This window comes from Grammomys surdaster, unplaced genomic scaffold (genome assembly GCF_004785775.1).
Source record: "Grammomys surdaster isolate TR1022 unplaced genomic scaffold, NIH_TR_1.0 132, whole genome shotgun sequence".
NCBI lineage: Eukaryota > Metazoa > Chordata > Mammalia > Rodentia > Muridae > Grammomys > Grammomys surdaster.
In genome coordinates, this window is record NW_021604590.1 from 5,178,405 (window position 1) to 5,201,234 (window position 22,830).

The 22,830-nt window shown below is 43.5% G+C and overlaps 1 protein-coding gene across 1 annotated transcript in view; it reads right to left on the reverse strand.

Moving 5' to 3' along the window:
- Lama1 (laminin subunit alpha 1) overlaps positions 1 to 22,830 on the reverse strand; it is a 126,019-nt gene that overhangs the window by 17,975 nt on the left and 85,214 nt on the right. The window contains exons 33-47 of the mRNA XM_028762234.1: positions 21,589 to 21,678; positions 20,521 to 20,632; positions 19,583 to 19,745; positions 14,968 to 15,175; positions 14,668 to 14,784; positions 14,386 to 14,549; positions 11,294 to 11,429; positions 10,316 to 10,409; positions 8,810 to 8,926; positions 6,949 to 7,131; positions 6,521 to 6,675; positions 4,718 to 4,861; positions 3,008 to 3,141; positions 1,388 to 1,538; positions 487 to 611 (exon numbers count right to left, since the gene is read on the reverse strand). Coding sequence (XP_028618067.1) covers positions 487 to 611; positions 1,388 to 1,538; positions 3,008 to 3,141; positions 4,718 to 4,861; positions 6,521 to 6,675; positions 6,949 to 7,131; positions 8,810 to 8,926; positions 10,316 to 10,409; positions 11,294 to 11,429; positions 14,386 to 14,549; positions 14,668 to 14,784; positions 14,968 to 15,175; positions 19,583 to 19,745; positions 20,521 to 20,632; positions 21,589 to 21,678 — 2,093 coding nt within the window. The remainder of the gene's footprint in view (positions 1 to 486; positions 612 to 1,387; positions 1,539 to 3,007; positions 3,142 to 4,717; positions 4,862 to 6,520; positions 6,676 to 6,948; positions 7,132 to 8,809; positions 8,927 to 10,315; positions 10,410 to 11,293; positions 11,430 to 14,385; positions 14,550 to 14,667; positions 14,785 to 14,967; positions 15,176 to 19,582; positions 19,746 to 20,520; positions 20,633 to 21,588; positions 21,679 to 22,830) is intronic.

The following is a 22,830-nucleotide window of genomic DNA, read 5'->3' on the forward strand; positions in this document are numbered from 1 at the left end:
ATGAACACAGGATGACTAGACCCTCAATGAACACAGGATGACTAGACTCTCAATGAACACAGAGGCCAGGGGCATCCTGATTCTTCTTCCTCAGCCTTTGCTTAGGTTAGGGTTGGAAATCTGGTATGATGGCAGGTGTCTCAGGGAATGAAACAAGAGGATGTACACAAAATGGGTGTCCTTACCACAGTGAAGGAGAACCAGCACCTGCCATTTAGATTGGCTAAAGTGGAAAGGCACACTGCATGCTAACACTGATGAGTGGGCGTGGGATGTGTAAGAGAAGTCTGGAAGACCAAACTTCAGGTAAAGAGGAAAGTTAGCCAAAGTCTCCAAGAAAACCTTGGTAGATGACCTCAATCTGAGAAAGTTGTACTCCAAACCCAGTGTTAGCTCAAAGGCTGCCATCCTGAGAGTCCACTCATAGCCTTTTACATGAATATAGCGTATAGAGCTAACAGAAAGTTGAAATATGGGGCGGATTACCTTCCAAAGCAGCCATTGCACTTTCCCTCTCTTTCGATGTAATTCCACAGGCCAATAGATTTGCCGTTCAAGAAGGCCTCTCCCATGCAGCCCTTAAAATGAGTAACCTTCACAGCCGGGGATTTCTGGTGCAAAGAGAAAAAAAAAACAAACAAATGCATAATGCACACCCAGAGGCATATGTTCTCTAAACTGCCCTGGCAGCTCAAACCCAGTGCTTCAGATTCCAAGAGAACATTCAGTGAAACACCAGTTTGCAACAACGACTTCCAAGCATGAACAGTTTACATTGTTTTCTGTTCCTTGAGAGTGGAGGGAGATTGAAAAAGAGGCTTGTTTATGTATGCAGCCCAAGTTGGCCTCATACTCTCAGTTCATTCGCTTAACCCTGGAGGATGCTGAGATTAAAGGTGTGTATGACCATACCCAGCTCTGGACAGTCTCCTAAGGATCTGCTCGGTTTCTGGGGAAAGTCTGCTGAGTAAGTCACCAGACCAGATAAGGAGTCAGTAGTCTAGAGGGACGCAGACTGTCCTTCTAACCCAGTCCAACTAGCTGACATCATCAAACAAATACTATGCACTCTTGCTAAACACTAATTAGCACAATTACCACTGGAATAAGAAGAGAGATAAAGGGACTTTACAGAAATTACTATAGATGTATTTAACTTCCTACTTTATCACTGGAAAAAAGAATGTCTAAAATGACAAACAGCACCATTGGTTTCTCTTGTCTTCATCTTCGTGATTAAAAATGATCCTTTACCCTTGCAAAACCAGCCTGGCTCTGCAGATGCAGAGCTGAAATGAAAACTAACAAAAGCAGAAATTTTTGGATTGTGCAGGATATATTAACACTGAGCCGGGGGCCCTGTTTAGATGCCCTTCAAGAATTTTACCTTGATTTGACCTCCAAGCCCTCCAACAAACATTAGTGTTGAGTTGTTTATGTCCAGAACATTCGCCGGTCCGGGAGATTTGGTTGTCCTGACTGGTGGGTTCTCGGCTGCGCTTGCTTCCTTTACACTCAGGGACCCCATGTTTCCAAACCTTGTGTCAGAAAGAATTGCAGGAGGAACTTCACATACATCACATCATGTATAAGCTTGCCTGTCACGCAGAGCCTCACCTGCCTCTCTAGGCTTGCCCCTGCAACTCCCACCTGCCTGCCTCGCTTACACGCTCGGCCATTCAACCTCTCCTTTATGCCCCCAAATCCTGTAAAGCAGCTCTTGGGAAACAGACAGTTAATCACTTCTCTCCCCCGTACTGAAAGTCATTACTGAGTCCAACCACATCTAAAGAAAAAACTACTCTTTTCTTTATAACATCATTTCTTTAATATAATACCAATATTTTCAACATCATCAACAAAACCCCATAATATTACAGAAAAGTAAAAGGAAAATTCTGCCTAAGACGTCTTAAATGAAGTTACTTCTAGGAAGGTGCTCTAATAGGAAAAGTTTGACTTAGAATTTGAAAATTTTTGAGACAAAATAGTTGAGGGATGGTTTTGTGAACTGTGTGGAAGTATCACCTGTTAATCAAAACCCTGTGGCCAATGAGCTGAGGTAGGACTAGGAGGCGGGACAGGGACCAGTCTGGCAGGGAGCAATGGGAACTCTGGGAGATAGAGGTGTGAGACTCATCCCAGACTCATGAAATAAAGGTGAGGTAGTAATTAGTCTTGTGGAAAACACAGAATAGCTTTAAATGGGTTTTGTAAGTTACAAACTAGTCAGGGAATAAGCTAAAGTTTATGGCCTTGACATTTATTCATAAATAAATATGCCTCCAAGTCTTTATTTGGAAATTGGGCCGTGGGTGGAAAAACTACACTCACATAATACATTTTCCATTTTCTTCCCTCTCTCCTCTCAGCTTCTGTTGCTTTTCAAAAAAATCCTCTCTTCCATGGAAGGAGCCATTTTACAAGGCTGGCCACCTGGACTTTCTAAAAACATTTTTGAAATAGTCTGGGGGCTTGGAGAGATGGCTCTGTGGTTAAGAGTACTATCTGTTTTTGCAGAGGACCTGGGTTCCATTCCTAGCACCCACATGGTGGCTCACAACCACCTGTAAGTACAGTTCCTGTGGGTACTATCTGTTCTTGCAGAGGTCCTGGGTTCCATTCCTAGCACTCACATGGTGGCTCACAACTGCCTGTAAGTACAGTTCCTGCACGTCTAATGCTCTCAGCTGGCTTTTGAAGGCACTGTGTACTCATGGTGCAAATATATATATTTGTAGACAAATACTTATACATAAAAAATGAAAATAAATATTAAAAGCAATCTAAACTATACAGTTTTTGATTCTTGATTCTGGCCACACACACACACAAAAACATTCATTCTATAATTTAAACGATTCATTCCTACTGTTAATATAAATCTAGTATTGTTTGTTTATAATCCAACTTTCCTAATGACTCAATGCCTGTCTATTAAATACATTATCGACATGTTACAAGGTTCAATTGAAAGAAGAGAGATATGAGGGACAGTCTCTGCTACCTGGTTATGTAGATGCTGTGCCATCTGTTGTTATTGATGGAGACATCTGGGAATTCCAACCTTGTGGACCCGGAGCCCAGATCCCAGAGAAAGGCTACTTTTCCCCGCCGCATCTCTACTGCGAGAAAATCACTCTGGGGGAAGGAGATGAAGGGAAGGAGTTACTTATTGCTATTTACACAGTCAGCACACTGATTCCATGTTCTTCTGTCTATGAGTAACCCACCCCTGGGGCTGGGGCATGGAGATCCTGTGGCAGAGGGCAGACTTGACAGAAGTGCTTTTGTAGGCTGATCATCCACTATGCCTCTTATGAAGTTCCCAAGAACACTCAAAGGGGTCACTGAGCCATGGGAAGGTCAGGCAAGATACTGGCTTGTTTCTGCCTCAGAAGGTATCAATGGGTGTGGAATGCATACTAAGAAGCCACAGAGTGAGCTTCACTCCTTGTCTCCTCAAAAGACATCTGTGGTAATAAATGTGTGTCTTAACATCTCCTCCATGACATTTCCAGGACTCTTATCCCTTCTGATACAGTCAAAGGAGCAGTAGTCTTGTCTAGGAAGCCCATTGTTTATAGACCATAGGCAGTGCATTGGCAGGAAGAACCTGGATGATGCCTGGCTATCTGAACATCACCGAGTCCACCAATGCATGATGCACCCATGGTATACCAATACGATGACAGATACAGGCACTGATCAGAGATGTCACTTTCCTTCTTGTACACTGTGTGTATGTTTCTATGTGTGTGTGAGCTCATGTGTATGCATGTTAGCATCACATGTTCACAAGGAGGCCAGAAGACAGTCCCAGGTATCCTAGGTGCTATCTACCTTTTGAAACAGGGTCTTTGACTGACCTGAACTCACCTAATTAGGGTAGGCTGGCCCCAGAGATTTGCTTACATCTACCTGTCTAGCTCAGGATACAGAAATGCAGGCAATGATGCCCAGGTTTTGTTTGTTTGTTTGTTTGTTTGTTTTTGTTTTTTAATGCGGTTCCTGTGAATTGAGCTCAGATTCTCAGACTTTCAGGCAAACTGCCCGAACTCCAGGCAGTAACTTTTGCATTTATTTGATATTCCACTCTTGAGGGTCAGTCTCTTGCTATCTATTAATGCTAAATGTGGGCCCCCAAGACCTGGTTGTCCCAGAGATGAGTCTGAATGTATACCATGGCCCCAACTTATTACTGATTGGTAAGTAAAGATGCCAACAGCCAATAGCTGGGCAGAAGAGACATAGGTGGGGTTTAGGTTTCATGGTCTTGGAGGTGGGAGGGGACCACAAAGAAGGAGTAGGTGCAGGAGAGGAGGAAAAAGAAGCAGTCATGGGTTAGGAGTCAAGATAAAGTGGCCCTGAGCATTGCCCAATCAGAGTTAAGAGCAGCCCAGATCAAACATAGTAAGTAAGTATGGATAGGAAATAGATTCTAACAGCATAGAAGGTAGTATCTGCCCAGCTCTTGTGTTGTGTAAGACTTATTGTAAATATAAAGGTTGTATGTGTCTTTCATCTGGGAACTTAAATAACCAACATGGGGTAGAAATCTCATTTATATATTTCTACAACATTTGATGTTACAACTGTAGCAAAGGTTTTCCCTAGTAGGAGAATTTAGTAAGGACGGTCATGTTTATGCTTTCATCAGCAGAGTGTCCACAGAGGAAACACCTGAATTCCCAAACACTCAGGGTTGCTCACTTACACTGCTGCTGCTGCCAAGGTAGAAGAGAAGGTTGTCGGGTTCCTGCGTCTTAACGTTCAGTATCAAGGTGTTGTAATTGGTAGAAGAAATCTGAGGCTGGTAGGCGCGGACGCAGTCTCTGTCTGCAGACACGGCAACTTTGATCTGACAGGGAGAAAACAGCATCCTGGAGCTTAGTAACATATGAGAACAGCTTATCAGGACATCAGAGACGCCAGTCCACTCACTCTGTGAAGAGTTTCCTCTGTGCAGAACTCTTAATGCTTTGGGCTTTACAGAGTGAGGCAGCAGAGCAGGATGGAAATTCTTTCATTTGGGGGAACCATTTAGATATTGGACAGTCCTTTTAATTAGGCTATGTCTTATTTGCTTATTTAGAGACAATGTAGACTATGCAGACCAGGCTGACCTTGAAACTCATGAACCTCTGTACCTCAGCCCACTGTTATAGCTGTGTATTACTATTAAAAATTTAGTTTTTCTTGGATTTTGTTTTGTTAAGATTTACTTCATTAAATTTTGGTTTTGTAATAGTGTGTGTGTGTGTGTAAGTGTGTGTAAGTATGAGTGTAGGAGTTCCCAGAGGCTATTAGAGGGCATCAGAGCACCAGGAGCTGGGTTACCGGCAGTTGCAACCAGCTCCTCACCTGGGTACTGGGTTCATTCAACTTCAGTCTTCCACAACAACAGCAAGAACATTTAACAGCTGAGCAATCTTTCCAGCCCTTTGTGGCTTTCCATGGGTTCTTTTATATAGGAAACTGTCTCACTCACATTAAGATTGGATACCTTGTTACTGTGGGCCCTTACCACCTGGCCCACAGAGACAGTTTAATGATCTCTGTTCAATAAAAATGCATTGAATATATATAGTAATATATTTAATATATCACTCAGGAAATAGCTATTGAGTGGTTATTTACTACATATTACTCTGCTCCATAATTATCTGTGTATAGATTTTCTATTAATTTCTCTTCTAAGTTTGTATAAGTCATGATATTTAGAACTACAACTTCAGCACACATTTCCTTGGCCTGTGTATGAAAGAGAGGGAAGCCAAAGCCCATGCTAGCTTGCATCCTCTTCTAGAAAGGAATACTCTTGGAGAGCCCAGAGTGCCTTTACCTTGCCTAGAAGGCTTCCGAAAGATCAAGCTGAGATCAGGGGTCACACTCTTTTTCTCTAGGGTCCCACACCATGGGCATTGTATACTCTCTTAGGCAAGTCTTACTATGGTTTGAAATGAGTGAATTGATCCATAGGTAGTTACAAAACGATTCCCCAACTTTGACCTCTCTGGTACCATATGTTTGTAGTGACATAGACTTGCACATCATCTGTATGGATAGAAATTGTTTTCTCAGAGTCCCAGAGGACAAGGCCAATCCTACCCATTCTGGATAGTATCTCCAGTATTAAAGGTAAATCAGTAAAATGAAGAAATGGCACCAGATGTTACCATTAGACTTTAATGTCTTCCTGACACAAAGGCTGAGTTGTAGAGTCAGACATTAACTATGAATCCTGCAAAGAAGAGTGCTTTCCTAAGAATCTTTGAAACACTCTAAAAGTGAGTGAGATTCCAAGAAAAGTGGTTTCAATATCCCGAGACAAGCTTAAGAGGACATGGGTTATTGGGATCTGGGTCTGTAGATGCTGCAGGGGACTTAGGGTGGCTGAACACCATGCCCAGGGGGAGTTGGGGTGGCTGAGCACCATGCCCATTGAGCTCTCCAGGACTAACGAGCAGGAGCCCAAGCTTCTGGATCTGTGGTATGAGGAGCTCCCAGCCCAACTCACCGAAGCTGCCTGTTTCCGGGCCCGGCTGATCAGCAACTTGATCTCTGACAGGTTTCTGCTCAGGTTTTCTTCCAGTGTTTTCAAAGGCTTCAATCGGTCGAATAAAAGGTTGGCTTGTGTTTCCATGTCTTTCATTTTTCTCCTAGCCAACAGAGCTAATGAAGACGAGGGGCAAGGGTTGGCAAGAGTTAGGCAGGAGGAAAAGAGTAAAAAGGAAGTGTGTCCGTTATTAAGACAGGGATAAGATAGAACAGAGTGGGCAAACCCTGAGATATACGAAGAAACCACGGACAGTTTGCATTCCCTGGGGACCCTCTCCTTCTCAGATGCCATTCTATAGGCTAGAACACTGCATCCTTGTGTACTCAGCTCTCTTTCAATCAGCAAGCCTCAGGCTTTCAAAACAGGGAGGAGGACCATGGACATACTAGTCATTGTGGAGTTACGCAGAAGGTCCTTTGTCTCCTGGACTGTGGCATTTACTCTGGACAGGTCCTCTGATGTGTTGAAGACCCTTAGGCTCAAACCCAGCACGTCCTCCAGTGTCTTCACCGCACTCTCATTGGCTGCTGCTGCCAGCTCTCTGGCTTTCCTGCCCTTCTCTCTCATATCTAAAATACAGGAATGGGCAAGCATGTGCCGGCTGAAACACATATGTTGAATACAAAACAAGGCTTCCTGCCTTTTTCATGTCAAAGAAGTTTGCATGTCACATGTTCTACCATCCCTTTAAAGAACCAATGAATATTTGGATACTTAATTCTACATGATTTCAGTTACACAGTGTGACTACAAAAGCCTTGGTTAGTGGCCACGTCCTTAGTATGTTCTTAGTATGTTGGTAAGCTGGAAGTACTTTTAAATTTTTATTTATTTAGTGTGTGCATGTGTATGCATGCTTGTTCATGTATGTTTGTATGGTACATGTAAGGAGGTCAGAGGACAAACTGTGGAAGGAGGTTTCCCCCTTCCTCTCTGTGGGTCCAGAGATGGAACTCACATCTCTAGGCTTAGCAATGGTACCCACTGAATCATCTCTCCAGCTCCAAACTTCTCTATTTAGCTTCTTTCTGTAGGCCACTCTCATCTTCTGGAAACCTATGCTCTTCCCATATCACTTAATGTCTGCATAAGAAGGTTCTGGAACTTAAACTTGCAATCAAGAGGAGAGTGGCCATGGATGGACAAAGTGGTATTTGGTCACAACATGGACTGGCTGCTACAAGGGACAAAAACTCAAAGAGGACATGGCCACAAGGGGAAAAAGACTTCTGCTATTTGAGAACACCTGGTTGAGGATGTGTACATGGTGCTGTTGAGACCTGAGAAAGTTTCAACACACACAGCAAAATGTTCATTCTTGAAAAAAGCCATATAAAAGTGTACAGCAATCAAGCCAGGCACAGTGATACATGCCTGCAATTCCAACCAGGAAGCAGGCACAACACTATCATGAGGTTGAGGCTAGCCTGGGCTATATGGTAAGACCCCAGGCAATAAAGGAGAAAATCTCCATACAGTCCCTTGCTCCTCTCTCAATGTTTCTGTAAGTTTGAATAAAGAATGTTTATGTGTTTTATTAAAATAGATGAAGGGTCCTTTTTCTGTGGGTGATCAGAAGGGGAAAAAGAAATTTCCAGATGAGAAGAGTAGCAGATGAGTCTTGGAAACGCAACACAGGATGTCTGGAGTCAGGCACATAGAGCTCAACAGCATGGTTCATTTGGGGTTGTGACTCAAGACTTATTTAAAGCCTTGGAGATTCCGTGTTTGCAAATCATCAATATTAGTGATCAACAGGCTGATTTTAGAGTGTTTGCTCATCTGAGAGAGGAAGAACATGCAATAAGAATTCTCTAATTCACTGTATTCACAGTGAGTCCAGTGTTCCCATGTTCACAGTGAGTGGATCCAGCTCTCCCTCCATGGCTGGGCACACGTATTCTCTTTTCTCTACACTTGGCCTCTTTAGAAGGCCTTTCTCCTTTGTGCTGGATCAAAGACATTTTGAAAGCCAGTAGTAATTAAAAGTGGTGGCCGAACATCACTAGTCTTTTGAGAGTGTAATCATAATACCTTTAAGAGTGTGATTTGATGTATTCATTGGTTTTTAAAAAGTTTCATGACCTTCACCTCTAAGTCATATCCCTTCCCAAGTTGAGGCTAAATCAACCTTGGTCTAGCTCTAGAGCCACAGTTCCCAATGAGCCATGAGGCAGGACTTCCTCAGGCTTGGGCAAGATGCTTTTCCAAGAAGGTATGCAAACCAGAAAACTCCATTCTGTTTACCTCCAGGGCTTTCTCTTAGTGTCATGAGGGAGTCGTTGGCCTGCTTTGTAATGTTATCCACATTTTCCTGAAATTGACTCATCAAACTTTTCAACTCATCCAGCTTCAGCTTAATGCCTATGTGAGGGAGAAAGGAAAGGTTCACGTCAGATTAGTCTGCTAGGACACCGCCTAGGCACAGCTTTGTCATACGTCAGCCATCAGCAGGACATACAGCTTCCTGCAGACACCTCAACACTGACAGTTTCCTAATGACTCTTAGTACAATTCATCATAGATATGGCAGGGGAGTTGGTTTTTTGATCATTTTGTCTATTTTGCTATTATCTTCATCACTACTACTTGTTCTCGAAGTTCGTGCCTAAATTTACAAAAGCACAAAGATGAAGAAATGTTTAAACTGTCTTCCTTCAGACTACAATTTTCAACCAATGTTGGAACTTGCCACCTCAAGGCTCTCAAATCCCAATGGCGGTCTGGCTCTTCATGACCCCTGATCTGTGACTCTGCCCAAACAGCCCTTCTCTATTCCCTCCCCCTGAATCTGGACTCATCCAGTTTCCTTTCATTTACACGGTTAGATCAAAGCTTTTACAGTTTCTGCTCATAGTACAAAACTACATTTAGCATTCTGAGCACGTGATCACGACATGGAACTTTAACTGCCAAGAAGTTCACAGTGTAATGACCTAGAAGGCCTTTACCTATGCAAACTCAAGCCAGTGGCTGTCAGCACTTGTGAGTTAGTGAGCAAGAATTGTGAAGATCTAATATTGAGAGGACAGGGGAGGTTCTAAACTGTCTCACTTACAGAGAAACAAACAAACAAAACAACTCCCTGGCCCAACCCTTGGTTCAGACAGCTGAAAGAAAGTCCAGTCCTTAATTCATGGAGCTATGAGAGGGTCCATTGCTATCCTTCAAACTGTCTGCATCAATGTGAGAAGCATATCATACATTATGAAAATTCAATGCCTGCACATTTTCTCTTACAGAACAGATTCTCGACATTTCATGTTATGCTTCTTGGATAGCTCTCACAGTCCCAGACAAGTGCTTGCTGAAACTCTTGAACTTCATAGGTGCTAATGGGAAAAGATTTACCATTTATGATTTAATCCAGTGACATTTCAATGAGAGCCTATCACAGTTCTAGCCAGGTGAAAAATGCAAAGACAGCATCAGATATAACTTACTTCAGCAAGAAATTGGGAAGTTAGAAAGAAAAAAAGAGGAGTCTCTGTCATCGGAGGTGACCCCAAGCACACCAGGAAGAATGACAGAAATGTCAATCCAAGTAGTCCCTGGAAGTCAGTCATAAGGAAGGGTTAACTACAGAGCAGGATGAACATTTGAGTAAGCAGTACCACCACAACAAGATTTGGAATCACACGACGCTCACTTGAGAGGCAGTGTTAAGGAGATAGACATGGGAAGCTTCAAATTGCTCTAAGAAAAGAGAGAGTTCTCCCAGAACACTGTCATTGTGTTCTCACTCAAACTGACCTTGCTGCTTCTTCCTGGTACTGACACTTTCTTTTAGAAACCTGGACGAGCGCTGAAGGACTGCTTTCCCCCGAGAAGCCAGGGATGCAGAGATCTGAAAAACAGAATGGTTCATACACAGGAACCTCCCAGAGAGAGCAGCCCCATCAGAAGAGCATCAACCAAGCTCCAAGTAAGAAAGCCGATCTCAGAGCTGGAGGAGAAGGTCACTGTCTGAGAGGAAGACCACAGAGACACTTTTAAATATAGGAAGAGGGGAATTGGCCGTTACACAGCTGTGAATAAAAGAAGTATTTATCAAGTATTTATCGGGACAGCATCAGCATCGTTATCCCAGGAAACTGAGATTTGCCCTTGTTTTTAATAGTAGTCATTGGTCTTCAGAAAGAAGCAAAAATGACCAAGACCATAGAATGGGGTGGTGCAATGCATTTCCAGCTACCCACAAGTCTGGGTCAGAGCTCACTTGAATTCAAATGAGGAATTAAAGGCCATACTGTACAGCATAGTGAGACCTGTACTGTCAAAATTATTTAAGAACTAAAGGGCATATGATATGTAGCACAAACAAACAAACAAACAAACAAAACCAACCAAGCAAGCAACCAAACAAATCACAAATGGATTTCACCAGAAAAGAACATGGGAAAATACATATTAGAGCCACTGAGTGTATGCTCAAAATCCTTCTAGAACAGTGACTCTCAACCTTCCTAATGCTGCCACCCTTTAATACAGTTCCTCATGTTCTGATGACCCCAACCATAAAGTTATTTCCATTGCTACTTCATAACTGTAATTTTTTCTACTGTTAATAAATGATAAATATTTGTCTTTTCTGATGGTCTTGGGTGACCCCTGTGGAAGTGTCATTTGAACCTTGAGGTTTGATCAAACAGGTTAAGAATTGTGTTCCAGAAGAACCTTCCATGGAGTTCAGAAAAAGGAAAATGCACAAGAAAGCCAGATATTTCTCACCAAGCTTGTCTTATTTGCTGTCTTGTGGGCATCCACAGCCAGCCTCTCTGCTTCCTCCGTCAGTGTCTGGATGTTGGTGTGGACATGTGCTGCGCTGGTGGCATTCAATGACACGTTTCTAACATTTTCAAGGTCTCTATGGAATCAACATTATTTCAAGATGTTATTTTAAAAAAATTGTTGACACACTCATGGGTAGAGTAGATTTCTACTAACCCTGAAAACTTTCTAGTTTCTTTCTTCTTAGAAAAGAAGCCAGGACTAGCAAACCATGGCTTCTCCTCTACACACAGAAGTTATGACTGGGAAGCTGTCTGTCATGACAACACTACTCAGAAAGGTTTTCAATTAACACTGAGATCCATGATGGCCATTTCCTATAGAGAGCCACACCACCAGTCTCCACTATCAGTCCTCTACTATCTCTGATCCATGCTTAAGTTCCCAGTTGGTGTTGGGTACCCTTCCTGTGTATACTGGTTATAATCTCTCTGGTAACCAACTTATTAATTTCCAAAAGGCTTTCTGACCACACGCAGGGGTGCTGGGGTGGCCTCTAAAGGCCATACCCCAATTTGATGAGATTCACCTGCAGGAGAAATAGAAAATATTTCAGTTGAGCTTCTTCATTCTAACTAGCAGGCACATAGTTTATGAGTTTGCCATCTGGCAAGGGTGAGATTTCACTAGCTCTATAAGGACGATGAAATGTGACCATTGACACATCTTTGCCTGCTGAGGGAATCACTTCATTTTCCCTCTGACTTTATTGAATTGGTCAATTCCTACGCCAGATACCAGCAATCATTGTCTGTCACTATTAGATGGGGAAACTCAATGATTTATCAATTAAATATCATGACACTATTTAATGTTGACTGTTGGGCTCAAATTGCTTTCACTACTCTTATACTAAACAATAAAGATTTTAGTCTAGCTGTGGGTGGAGCCCACATATCCTCTCTTTTAGGAAGGATAGAAGACGATACAGAGAAGCTGAGGCCCCACCTCCATTTTTTGCTACTGGTTGCCATGGTACTCACAGCCATTGATTTCAGTACCTACCTTCCTCGATAGACTACTGGATTATTTTTTATCCCTCTGATTATATAACTTAATCATTCATGACACTTTCTCAGTGAGGAGTAGTTTCCCATTTTCAAACATTCCTACCCTGCTTGTATTTTTGACATCCATCCTTTATAACAAAGTTTAAAGAAACAAATCCACCAGTTAATTAACACCCCAAGATGAGCTAGACCTGCTAAGCCTAGACTAGGAGGCTGAACAAGCAGGATCACGAATTCAGAACTAGCCTGGGCTACACAGTGTGTTCAAGGCCAGCCTAAGCAGTTTAGTGAACCCTTGCCTCAATATAAAAAGAAGGGGATTGTGGATATCACTCAATGCTAGAGTGACAGCCTGGTATGCATGTGGCTTTGATTGGTAACTATATTTCACACACATACACACACACAGGCACACACACATGTGCACACACACATACACATATGATCATATACACACACATACACATATACACAATCACATACACATTTACTCACATGCAGACACACATATACACACAAGCACACACACATGTGCACACACACATACACACATGGTCATATATACACACATATACACAATCACATACACATTTACTCACATGCACACACACATATACACACAAGCACATATACACATGTGAGTGTACACATACACACATACACACACCCACACCCACACACACACACACACCATAGGATCGTGAAACTCACCAGAAAGACATAAGGAAGACTTGTGTCCATATTTGCTTTACATAAAAAACAACCAAAGATGTTTAAAAGAAATTGGAAATTCTAAGCCACAATCCAGAGTGCTTAAGTCACCATCTTTGGGGGAGGAAGAAAAAGGTATGAGACACCAGTGTTTGATGAGTTGCCCTTAAAGTCCAGTGTACAAATAAGTCTGGGAAGCAGACTGGCCTAGAGTCATGCTTTATTTTTAAGAAGATGAAGACAGGTTTAACCAACAGCAGGAGCTATTAGTTAAAGTAACTTTGTGACAATGGCTGGTGGGGTGGCTTAACTAACCACTAAGAGACCAAGTTCATGTGCCAAGACTCATGTTGGGCAGCTCACACAGCCTGTAACATTTTAGCTTGTTGGGGTTTGATGCTCTCTTCTGGATTCTGTGGCCACTAGCACACATTGTGCCACACACAGCCTCACACACACATGCACACACTCACAAATGCATGTGTGCATGTGCATACACACACACACACACACACACCAGCAGGCACAGACAATGATTGGACATGATATATTTTAGCACTGGCAAAGAGACTTCTACAGGCAGAGTGTGGGCAGCCACATCCTCCATTTGAACCATGAACTCCAAGAACACAAGATCTATAGAGAACACAGCATCCTTGTACAACTCATGTACAGAGCACACTCGAGTACCAAAGGTGTGCACAAGCTTTGAAAGCCTGGTATGGTAGCATAGTATTCCGTTTGCATTTTCCCAATGCATGCATGTCTATGGTAAAGAAAGCAGGAAGACAGGGGAGGGAATCTGACTTGCCATGCAAGTAAAATAGGAGTCTCATTTTTACATGATAGAATAAGGGTACATGGGAGAGAAGGCTCAGTCAGCAAAAAGCACACTGAGTATCTTACTTCTATTCCTCAGATCCCATGTTGGTGAGTGGGGGAGGGGGGGAATCAAGCATGGTGGGTTCTCATCCCAGTGCTGGGGAGGCTGTGACAGACAGGGCTCAGTTGCCAGCTAACCTAACCTACATGGTGAATTCCTGGTCAGCAAGAGACAGTTTTAAAATATGTGCACCGCACCTGAGGAGCGCTATTAAAGGTTGTCCTATGGTTTTTAAATGCATATCCACTTAAGTACACACGCATCTGCACATATGTGTGCACTCGAGCATAGGCACACAGGAGTGTGCGTGCATGTGTGTGCATGCAAACCCAGCATAAAAGTGACTCAACGCTAACCTAAATGACCACCCTCACCCTTATCAAGGGTCAGCAAGCACTTGCTGGATTGTGACAACTGTGCAGCCTTACCTGTCCAAAGCTCCTGCCCTGCTCTGCAGCTCAGAGGCATGCTGCTCTGCTCTGTGGACAAGGTCACGGGCTCTTCGTTTGGACATCTGCATGACAAGGTCATCTACATGGCTCCTGAGTTTACTGGCCCACAAAAGGAGCTCGTCTCGGTGACGCTCCAGCCGCTGCATGGAGAAATGAAAATGGACACGTGTGCCTACTTAGCGACAAGTGTGCATGTACCCAATGACGAGGCGTGTGGCTGCTCTGGAAAAGGCAACGACTGTCCGAATTGTAACTTACCATTAGGGTGTCTTCTGCATCTGCTGCATGAGTCCTGGCAGCATCCACCCATTCTCTTCCTTTGGCAATGAGCGTTGAGGTCAGATTTTGTTCTCCTTGAACATGCAGCTTTTTCTCCTGCATCAAAAAATCACCAATTGAGGATATATCATGAAAGAAAGTCAGCACCCAATTTGGCACTGAGCGCCACCTGCTGAAGCCAGTAGCCAGTTCCACTCTGTCAAGAGCTAAAGTTGGTGCTATCTACAAGCAGGCCTGTGCATTTGCACTCCTAATTGAGAAGGAGACAATGAGACTCACCCTGAATTCTTTCAGGTCGGCCTTGACAAGGAGCAGCAGGAGGTTGCTTTCCTGGGTCTTGCTCCCAGCTTCCCTCAGGAGTTCCTCTGCAGCCTTCAGTTCCTCACTGTGGTTTGAGAGGAGTCTGCTGGCCTCCTTCAATGCCTTCAACTTTTCTTGAGGCTTCTGAAACTTTTTCTGAATCCGTGACAATAAGTCTTTGGCGGCCCTGAAGAATAGAGACGGTTCACTCAGAACATAAATAAAAACAAAGCTCGAGTCTTGAAATGCTGTTGAGGGATTTTTACACATTCACAGTTTCTTCTTGGAACATAAATGACGTATGGTGACTCACTTTTTATTTTTGAGACAGGTCTAGGCTATGCTGTTTAGGCTTGATATTGAACTCACAACAAATCCCCTGCCTCAGCATCCTTTGTTTAATCCTTGTCCTAGGATTATGAATGTGAATCACAATGTTTAGCATGGATCCTGACTGCTTGAGAGCAGAGGCAATTCTTCTGGTATGCATGTGTGCATGTGTGTGCCTGTGAGTATGTGTACCTGTGCATATGTGTGTGTGTGTGCATGTGTGCATGTGTGTGCATGTGAATATGTGTGCCTGTGCATATGTGTGCATGTGCATGTGTGTGTGCATGTGTATGCTCGTGAGTCTGTGTACCTGTGCATATGTGTGCCTGTGCATGTCTGTGTGTGTACATTTGTATGTGCATGTGTGTGTATATGTGCCTGCATGTGTGCCTGTGCACATGTGTGTCTATGTATGCATGTGTGTGTGTATGTGTGTGCAGTATGTGTGTGTGTGGGCATGTGTGTGCCTGTGAGTATGTGTGCTTGTGTATGTGTGTGTGCTTTGTGTGTGTGTGCACATGTGTGCCTGAGTATGTGTGCCTGTGCCTATGTCTGTCTGTGTGTGTTCATGTGTGGGCATTTGTGTGCCTGTGAGTATGTGTGCTTGTGTATGTGTGTGTATGCATGTGCGGGTGTGTGTAATGGGAGAAGGAATGCATGGATGTCATGTCAAACACGTGGAGTTGAGGATACCCTTAGGTGCTGGCCCTTACTTTGTACCTTGTTAGAGACTGGTTCTTTTTGTTGTTCACAAACCAGGCAAGCTGGCCTGCAAGCTTCCAAGAATTCTCCTGCCTCCACTTCCCATCTCACTCTAAGAGCCCTGAGACCACAGACCCATGCTAATGTGCCTGGCTTTATGTGGGTTCTCGGGAACTCAAACATAGGTCGTCAAGCTTGCACGCTGTGCTGGATAATTTTATGTCTTCATGACACAGACTAGAGTCATCTGAGAGGGCGGAGTCTCAGCTGAGAAAATATCTCCATAAGGTCTTGATGTAGGCAAGTCTGCGGGGCATTTTATTAATTAGTGATTAATAAGGGAGAGCTCATCCCATTGTAGGTGGTGACATCCCCAGGCTGGTAGTCCTGGGTTCTATAAGAAAGGTGACTATATGCTGTGTTAATGGTGGCAACTGCATCTGGGCAAGAAACTGAAAGAAGAGGGCAACTTATTTGTAAGGCAGAAAAAGCCTTTTGAGGCCAATTGTAAAACTTCAAAGTTCAAATTGCTTAAAAGATACAGTTCGTCCCATTAATAAACACAAGGTTTAGTAAATTGTAATTGTCTTTTATTGTTATTTATTCATTGCTCTTGAGATATGTTGAGATATGTTTTGAGATATATATCTTAATATGTTGTCCTGGCTGGCCTGGAACTCACTCTGTAGACCAGGCTAGCCTCAAACTCAGAGGGATCCATAGATTGCATTACTTTGCAATCCCATGAATCTTTGCAATCTCATGAATTATCAAGCAGATTCCACAAGAACAGCACTCTCAAGCCTACCCCTCAGCCCACCCACTCCCTGGGAACTCTCCATGCACATCAGTGTACTGAAACGGAGAGACTTGCAGTAAAGAGCTGGCCCCTTTGGTACACGCTGCCCCTCCTACACTCGTCTCAGAGTGTACTTCATTTCTGTATTGAAGTTATCTTTGAACATCCATGGGGAAGCCAGCAGGGAAAACAGTTCACTCAGCTGCCAGGGATCATCTGCAGTGTGTAGAGACAAGGTCATGTGGCAAGCTGCAATAAGCTGTCTTCAGAGAGGCCAGTGGGCAAGGTTGTAAGTATTGCCACACTTCTCCAGCTGATTAATAAGACAGTGGCTCCACTGTGCAAGCCAGGTGATTTAGGACAAGCACCTGTTTTCCTGCTGGGAGTCTGGGATTCAGATGAGTGCTATTGATGACCATGCGGATGCTGAATTTCTAGTGGCTTCTCCGGGCAGATATCTTACCCACACTGCATATTCCCTGCTGGGAAAACAGGTGCTAGGGAACCTCTCTGCATTCCTTCTCACACATCATTACAGACTCCTCTCATCTCTCTTTCATCTGGCTGCACATCCTTAAAGAACCCTGGCCATAAATTCAATTACACATCGAGGCCTGGGAGTTTCAGTGAGCCCCGAAGGTGATAGTCGTCTGACATAGCATGAAAATGACTGGTATCTGTGCCCAAACTGTTTACCCAGACTCAGGCATCAACCATGAATCTTATAATGATTATAATTGGTAATATGATGATAAATAATCCATGAAATTGGGAGAGGGAGTATCTATGGAAACTAGAAAGTAGTGGCTGGAGAATATACTTTGAACTCCCTCATTATTTAAAATAAAAGTCCCCTTCCTCATAGCTTCACTTACAGATAGGAGAAAGAAATATAGACTGTGACTTACAGCTTTATTCCAAATAGAAAGAGAGCTGCTTAACACAGCAATCTGTCCCAAAGCACCCAGCCAGTGGGGAGGTCAGGGGACAGGGTAGGCAGAGGGGGTGGCTCTACTTTCCGTGCCTTACATCAAATGTATGTTACATCGAAAATGAACTTTTCCTAAGAGGTCTAGAAGTTCTGGTGGGCACAAAGACTCTACTGTTTCTCTGCGTGTCACCAACTCCTGGTACCACGTTTGGGCTCAATCCTTTCTGTTCAGTGAACAAAGGAACTGGCCGTTGCAGGGAGCCATGAGAAAGGGAGGGATCCTGCAGGATGGCTGAATCTCCAGGACTGCCAGCCTGGGAACCTGCATCTTTAATAAGTTCTTTCATAGGCATGAATTCTGTCCTATGTGGGGAAGCAGCAGCAGCAAAGCCAGCATTCCCACTGCACAGATGGGCATTCTGTGTCCTTGTTACCTGCTCCAGCATCTTGCTACTTTATAACACCCAGTTCAGTTTTCCCAGGGCCTCCCCAGGCTCACTGAACCAAGTAACTAGACCATGAGACCTTGTTCCAGACCCTGTCTAACCATAAGCCTTTCCTTTTAAGTTCCAGTTACTCAAAGCCACGGGTCAAAAAAAAAAATGTCAAGGACAAATTGAGGAAAAAAGGAGCCGTGACTCTGATGTGCGTGCTCTGGGGAAAGCGCATGGTGCTTTACACTAACCTGCTTGTGGAACTGTTCTGAAAACAAGCGTTAGGCATCCTCAAAGTACAGATGATTTGACTAAATGATCTAGTTCCTACTGTCTACTCTGGTAAGATAATACCCCAAAACACAGAAAAGAGGGACATAATCTGCTTGTAGGAGCACAGACTGTGCTAGCAGTGATGTGTAGTGAGACCCTGTCTCAAAGGAGAAGAGAAAAAGAAGGAAGGATATAGAGAAGAAGGAGGGGGAGGAGAAGAAGGAGGAAAGGAGAGAGGGGGAAGGAAGGAGTGGTAGGAAAGGGAGGAGGGATAGGAGGAAGAGGAAGCGAACTGGCACTATAAATATTTAATACCAAAACGCATAGCAATATGGAAAAAATAAGAAAAACAGCTTGCCTGAGACGTCGATCACGTGATAGTTGACAGTAAAAATATTTACAAACACTTCCAATGTTACCAGGAAGAGCAAAGCTTTTGTGAGTCTTGGGTAAGTGATTAAAACAATCTAGAAACTGCCTGACAGAAAGACAATGTCAGCTAATAATTGTGTGAGAAAAAACTAAGAAAGGTTCAGGAAGGATGTCACAAGCTCCCCAAATCTGTGTGCAACCATTCTCTGGGGTCATGCATAGGGTTTCATGAGGCCTTATATGACCAAGTTCAATGACTCTGACAGTGTCCATCTGTCTCGGAACTTATGGACTGGTATGCTACAGTATTTTCTTCTTGACAGATTACCTTGTCCTTGATCTACAGTAACAGTTCACCAGGCTCTTTAGCGTTTAGTAGGTAAGATTAATCTAGCATCAATGGAATCATCAGCCATCCTGCAGGATCCCTCCCTTTCTCATGGCTCCCTGCAACGGCCAGTTCCTTTGTTCACTGAACAGAAAGGATTCAGCCCAAACATGGTACCAGGAGTTGGTGACACCAAAGAAATCAAGGGGCCCATTGCACAGGACCAGGGACGGATCGTACTGATTTCACTTACTTGGTTACTATATTTGGAGGGGCAGGTGCCTCTCTCCTCCTTTCCCGGGCTGCTGGCCTCCCTCCTCTCTGGCAATATTAATTCTCAGTCATAACTCTCTCCATCATTCCCCCTCCCCAGCATCCAGATGCCTGGTTCTTACTGATGGTATCTGAAGGGGCTTGGGACTTACTTGAGTTCAAGGGTGGCATTCTGCTGCATCTCTGTGAAATTTCTTTTCTTTATAAGTCCCAGCAGAGATGAAATGTTCTGGTGCATGCTCTGAAGAGCAGAAACAGGTGGCTGGAAATCTTCATGTGTGGTCTGATTCAATGTTGCCACCTTCTCTGTGATTTCTATGGAGAAGATTCGTCACTGAGTAAGTCTCTTCTGGGCAGACCGTAGTAAATGGAAGTGTGTAGAATGTTCTTTGGTGAGAACAGCTCTGAACATTTAGGCTGGGTTAGACCTCTAAGCACCCTGTGCACCCATGCGCTACCTGATATCACCTCCTCATCCACAAACCTATGAGGGTAGGCTCTGTGTTCCCTACCATGTTGCCCTGTGTCTGAGCAGACATAGACTATGCAGCAGTATCTCCTGTATAAAGCAGTATCTACCTGGCATCACTCTTTCATTGAGGAATTCTTATTCTGATCCTTCTCCTGCTCATTCTCCGTAAATCTCGTTAGCACTGCATTCTGTGCCTTATAAGCATAGTTCTGAATGAACACCATGGATATTTTCTAGTAGACGAGAAACCGACAACAGTGTACTAAACAGCAAAAAAGACCCAACTATGGAGTGGCAGAAGTATTCTGAAAGGTGGTTGGTGCCAAACAGGAGCCCCAGTCCTGTCAGCTTTCTTGTGGGTGAGTGGCATGGATATAGCATTTCAACTTTGGTGTAGCGGGGCTAGAGATGTGGATCCAGGTATGATACAGAATATAAAATGGGAAACAGTCTGTGAAAGTCTGTGACCTGGACATTTCCGGATGCCTGTGCTATGGGATGTTCCAGTCCCTTAGCCCTAGGAAGCTCGGTCCCACACTGTTCACACACATCACATGGTGACCACAACTCTTACTACCTACAAGCACAAGTCCCCAATGCAAGGTCTGCCCACACTACCTTGGATGTTTGCGTGCAGCTGCTCGATGAATGAGGCCAGGGCTTGACTCCTATTGGAAGTTCTTTCTATTGCTGCGTTCACCTGCTGATGGCCTCTTAACACTCTAGTGAGCTGAGCAGAGAGTAAGGACTCGGGTTAGTCAGCTGAGTATCACTCACATTTCCGAACTCTAGCCATTGCCTCTTTATAAGCAACAAAATGTACCCAGAACCAAAAATATATGTTACCGTGAACCAAAGCTAATATTTCTGAGTCCATATCTGACTAGGTGGGTATGGAAATCACTTAAGACACATTCACCATGGGAAAAGATGGTTTATTTTTGTAAACAGTCTAAATGACTGGCAGAGCAAGATGCTTCCTGTGTTTGCATTGCAGTGCTTCTCAACCTTCCTGATGCTGCAACCCTTTAACATGTATTTTCTCACTTTGGGGTGACCCCCAACCGTAAAGTTATTTTTGTTGCTACTTCGTAACTGTAATTTTGCTGCCGTTACAAACTTCCATGTAAATATCTGTGTCTTCTGATGGTCTTAGGTGACCCCTGTGAAAGGGTTGTTTGACCCCTAAAAGGGATCATAACCTACAGGTTGTAGATCCCTGTCATATCATGAAAGCCCTGTATTCACGTTAGCATCCAATTGTAGACAGTCACATGTCATTGAATGACAAGACAAATGACTCCTTAGTGTAGTCTACACTGCCTGTTTTGCCTGGGAAGCTGACTGAAGCAGACTGGTATTCAGCAAACGGCCTGGGCTCCTTACAAACTCCATCACAGACTCAATTTAGGAAAAGGAGGATAGCACAGTTATCTTATAGCCCCACTCAGGTTAAGAGAAGGCAAGCAGCTAAGTAGACCACCCTGTTCTTCCTCAGCACACATGGCAACAGTGACCAAGCCTTTCTCACCGCAGCAGGGAGCTCGTGGGGTTAGAACTGTCTGTTGATATGTATCTGGTGTACAGCTAACCAGAACCTCTAGAACCTGCCAGGTGGGACCCAACAGCTCCCAGGGGCTGTGCTGGCAGGCTGGTGGAAGCTGGATCTTTGTGTAGAGAACATACCTCCTTTTGCAGATTTTTCGTCTGTTCTGTGATACCTTCGAGCTGGATTTCTGCTTGAATCTTCTTGGCATTTTCCTTTAATAAATACCTCTAGGAAAAACAAAAGACGGACATTATATTGCTTAAAGTAATCATACTGCTTACTGTATCACATTTAAAGTGTTCTGTTCTCCAGAGAATCACGGGCTAATTCTTTTTGATACACAGAAAGACATCCTATTATTTTTTAACAATTACTTAAAAGAAAAGGGCTCATAATCAGTCACTATCCATCAACCTTCAATTACAGCAACGTCCCTCCACACTGCCACCTCCTGTGTGGCTCCCACACGGACATAAATTCAAGCTGTGGTCTCTTCAGCAGAATCTGAGACAGGTGGCATTTAGTAGATATACCAAGTACAGTTTTATTTGACTATCAAAGTTATAAAATATTAATGATAATCGTCAAAACATAAAGGAGTGCTTAGTAGGCTAAAATTAAAATGTATTCAATGAGAAGCCTCTACAATGGTTTGTAATTAAGGGTTTAATCCATTCTATTCCAACATTCTAACCTCGTTACGTGTCTGACTACTTAAACATCTCATCATGCTACAGTGTGGTCACATTGCTATTTAGGAAGGGTGTAGGTACATTGCCCAGTTTCACTCTGTTGGTAAAAATTAGAAACAATTCTATTCACATTCCTACCCTCCAGAGAGTGTTGGATACAAACACAGAGCATTGTTAAGGGGGTGAATGGGTAGATTACATCAGAGCAAACCATTCAAGCTTAGTTAAAATCTGAACCAACTATTTAGTCACTTGATAAATTCAAAACACAGTGACCCGTCTGGCAAAGCACATCATTTATTGATTGTATGTATGATGGATGGACTAGGAATTGAAATGTCTCCTCCTTCCTGCCCTTTGTAGAATTTTCTAAATGAATGTAGAATTCTCATCTTTCAAAAGCACATATTGCTACATTAAAAAAAAGTAATATAAAAATATCTCCTAGAGCTTATCAGCTCCTCCCCAATATCAATGTGTGAGTGTGAGTTTAGAGTGTGAGTGTAAGTGTTGTGTGTGCATATATGTGAATGTGTGCATGTGTGAGCACATATAAGTATTTGTGAGTATGTGATTATGTGTGTGTACATGTGTGCACATGTGAGTGTGTGAGTGTGTAAGTTCATGTATGAGTGTGTATGTGTGAGTGTGTGAGTGTATGTGAGTGTGAGTGGGTGTGAGTGGGTG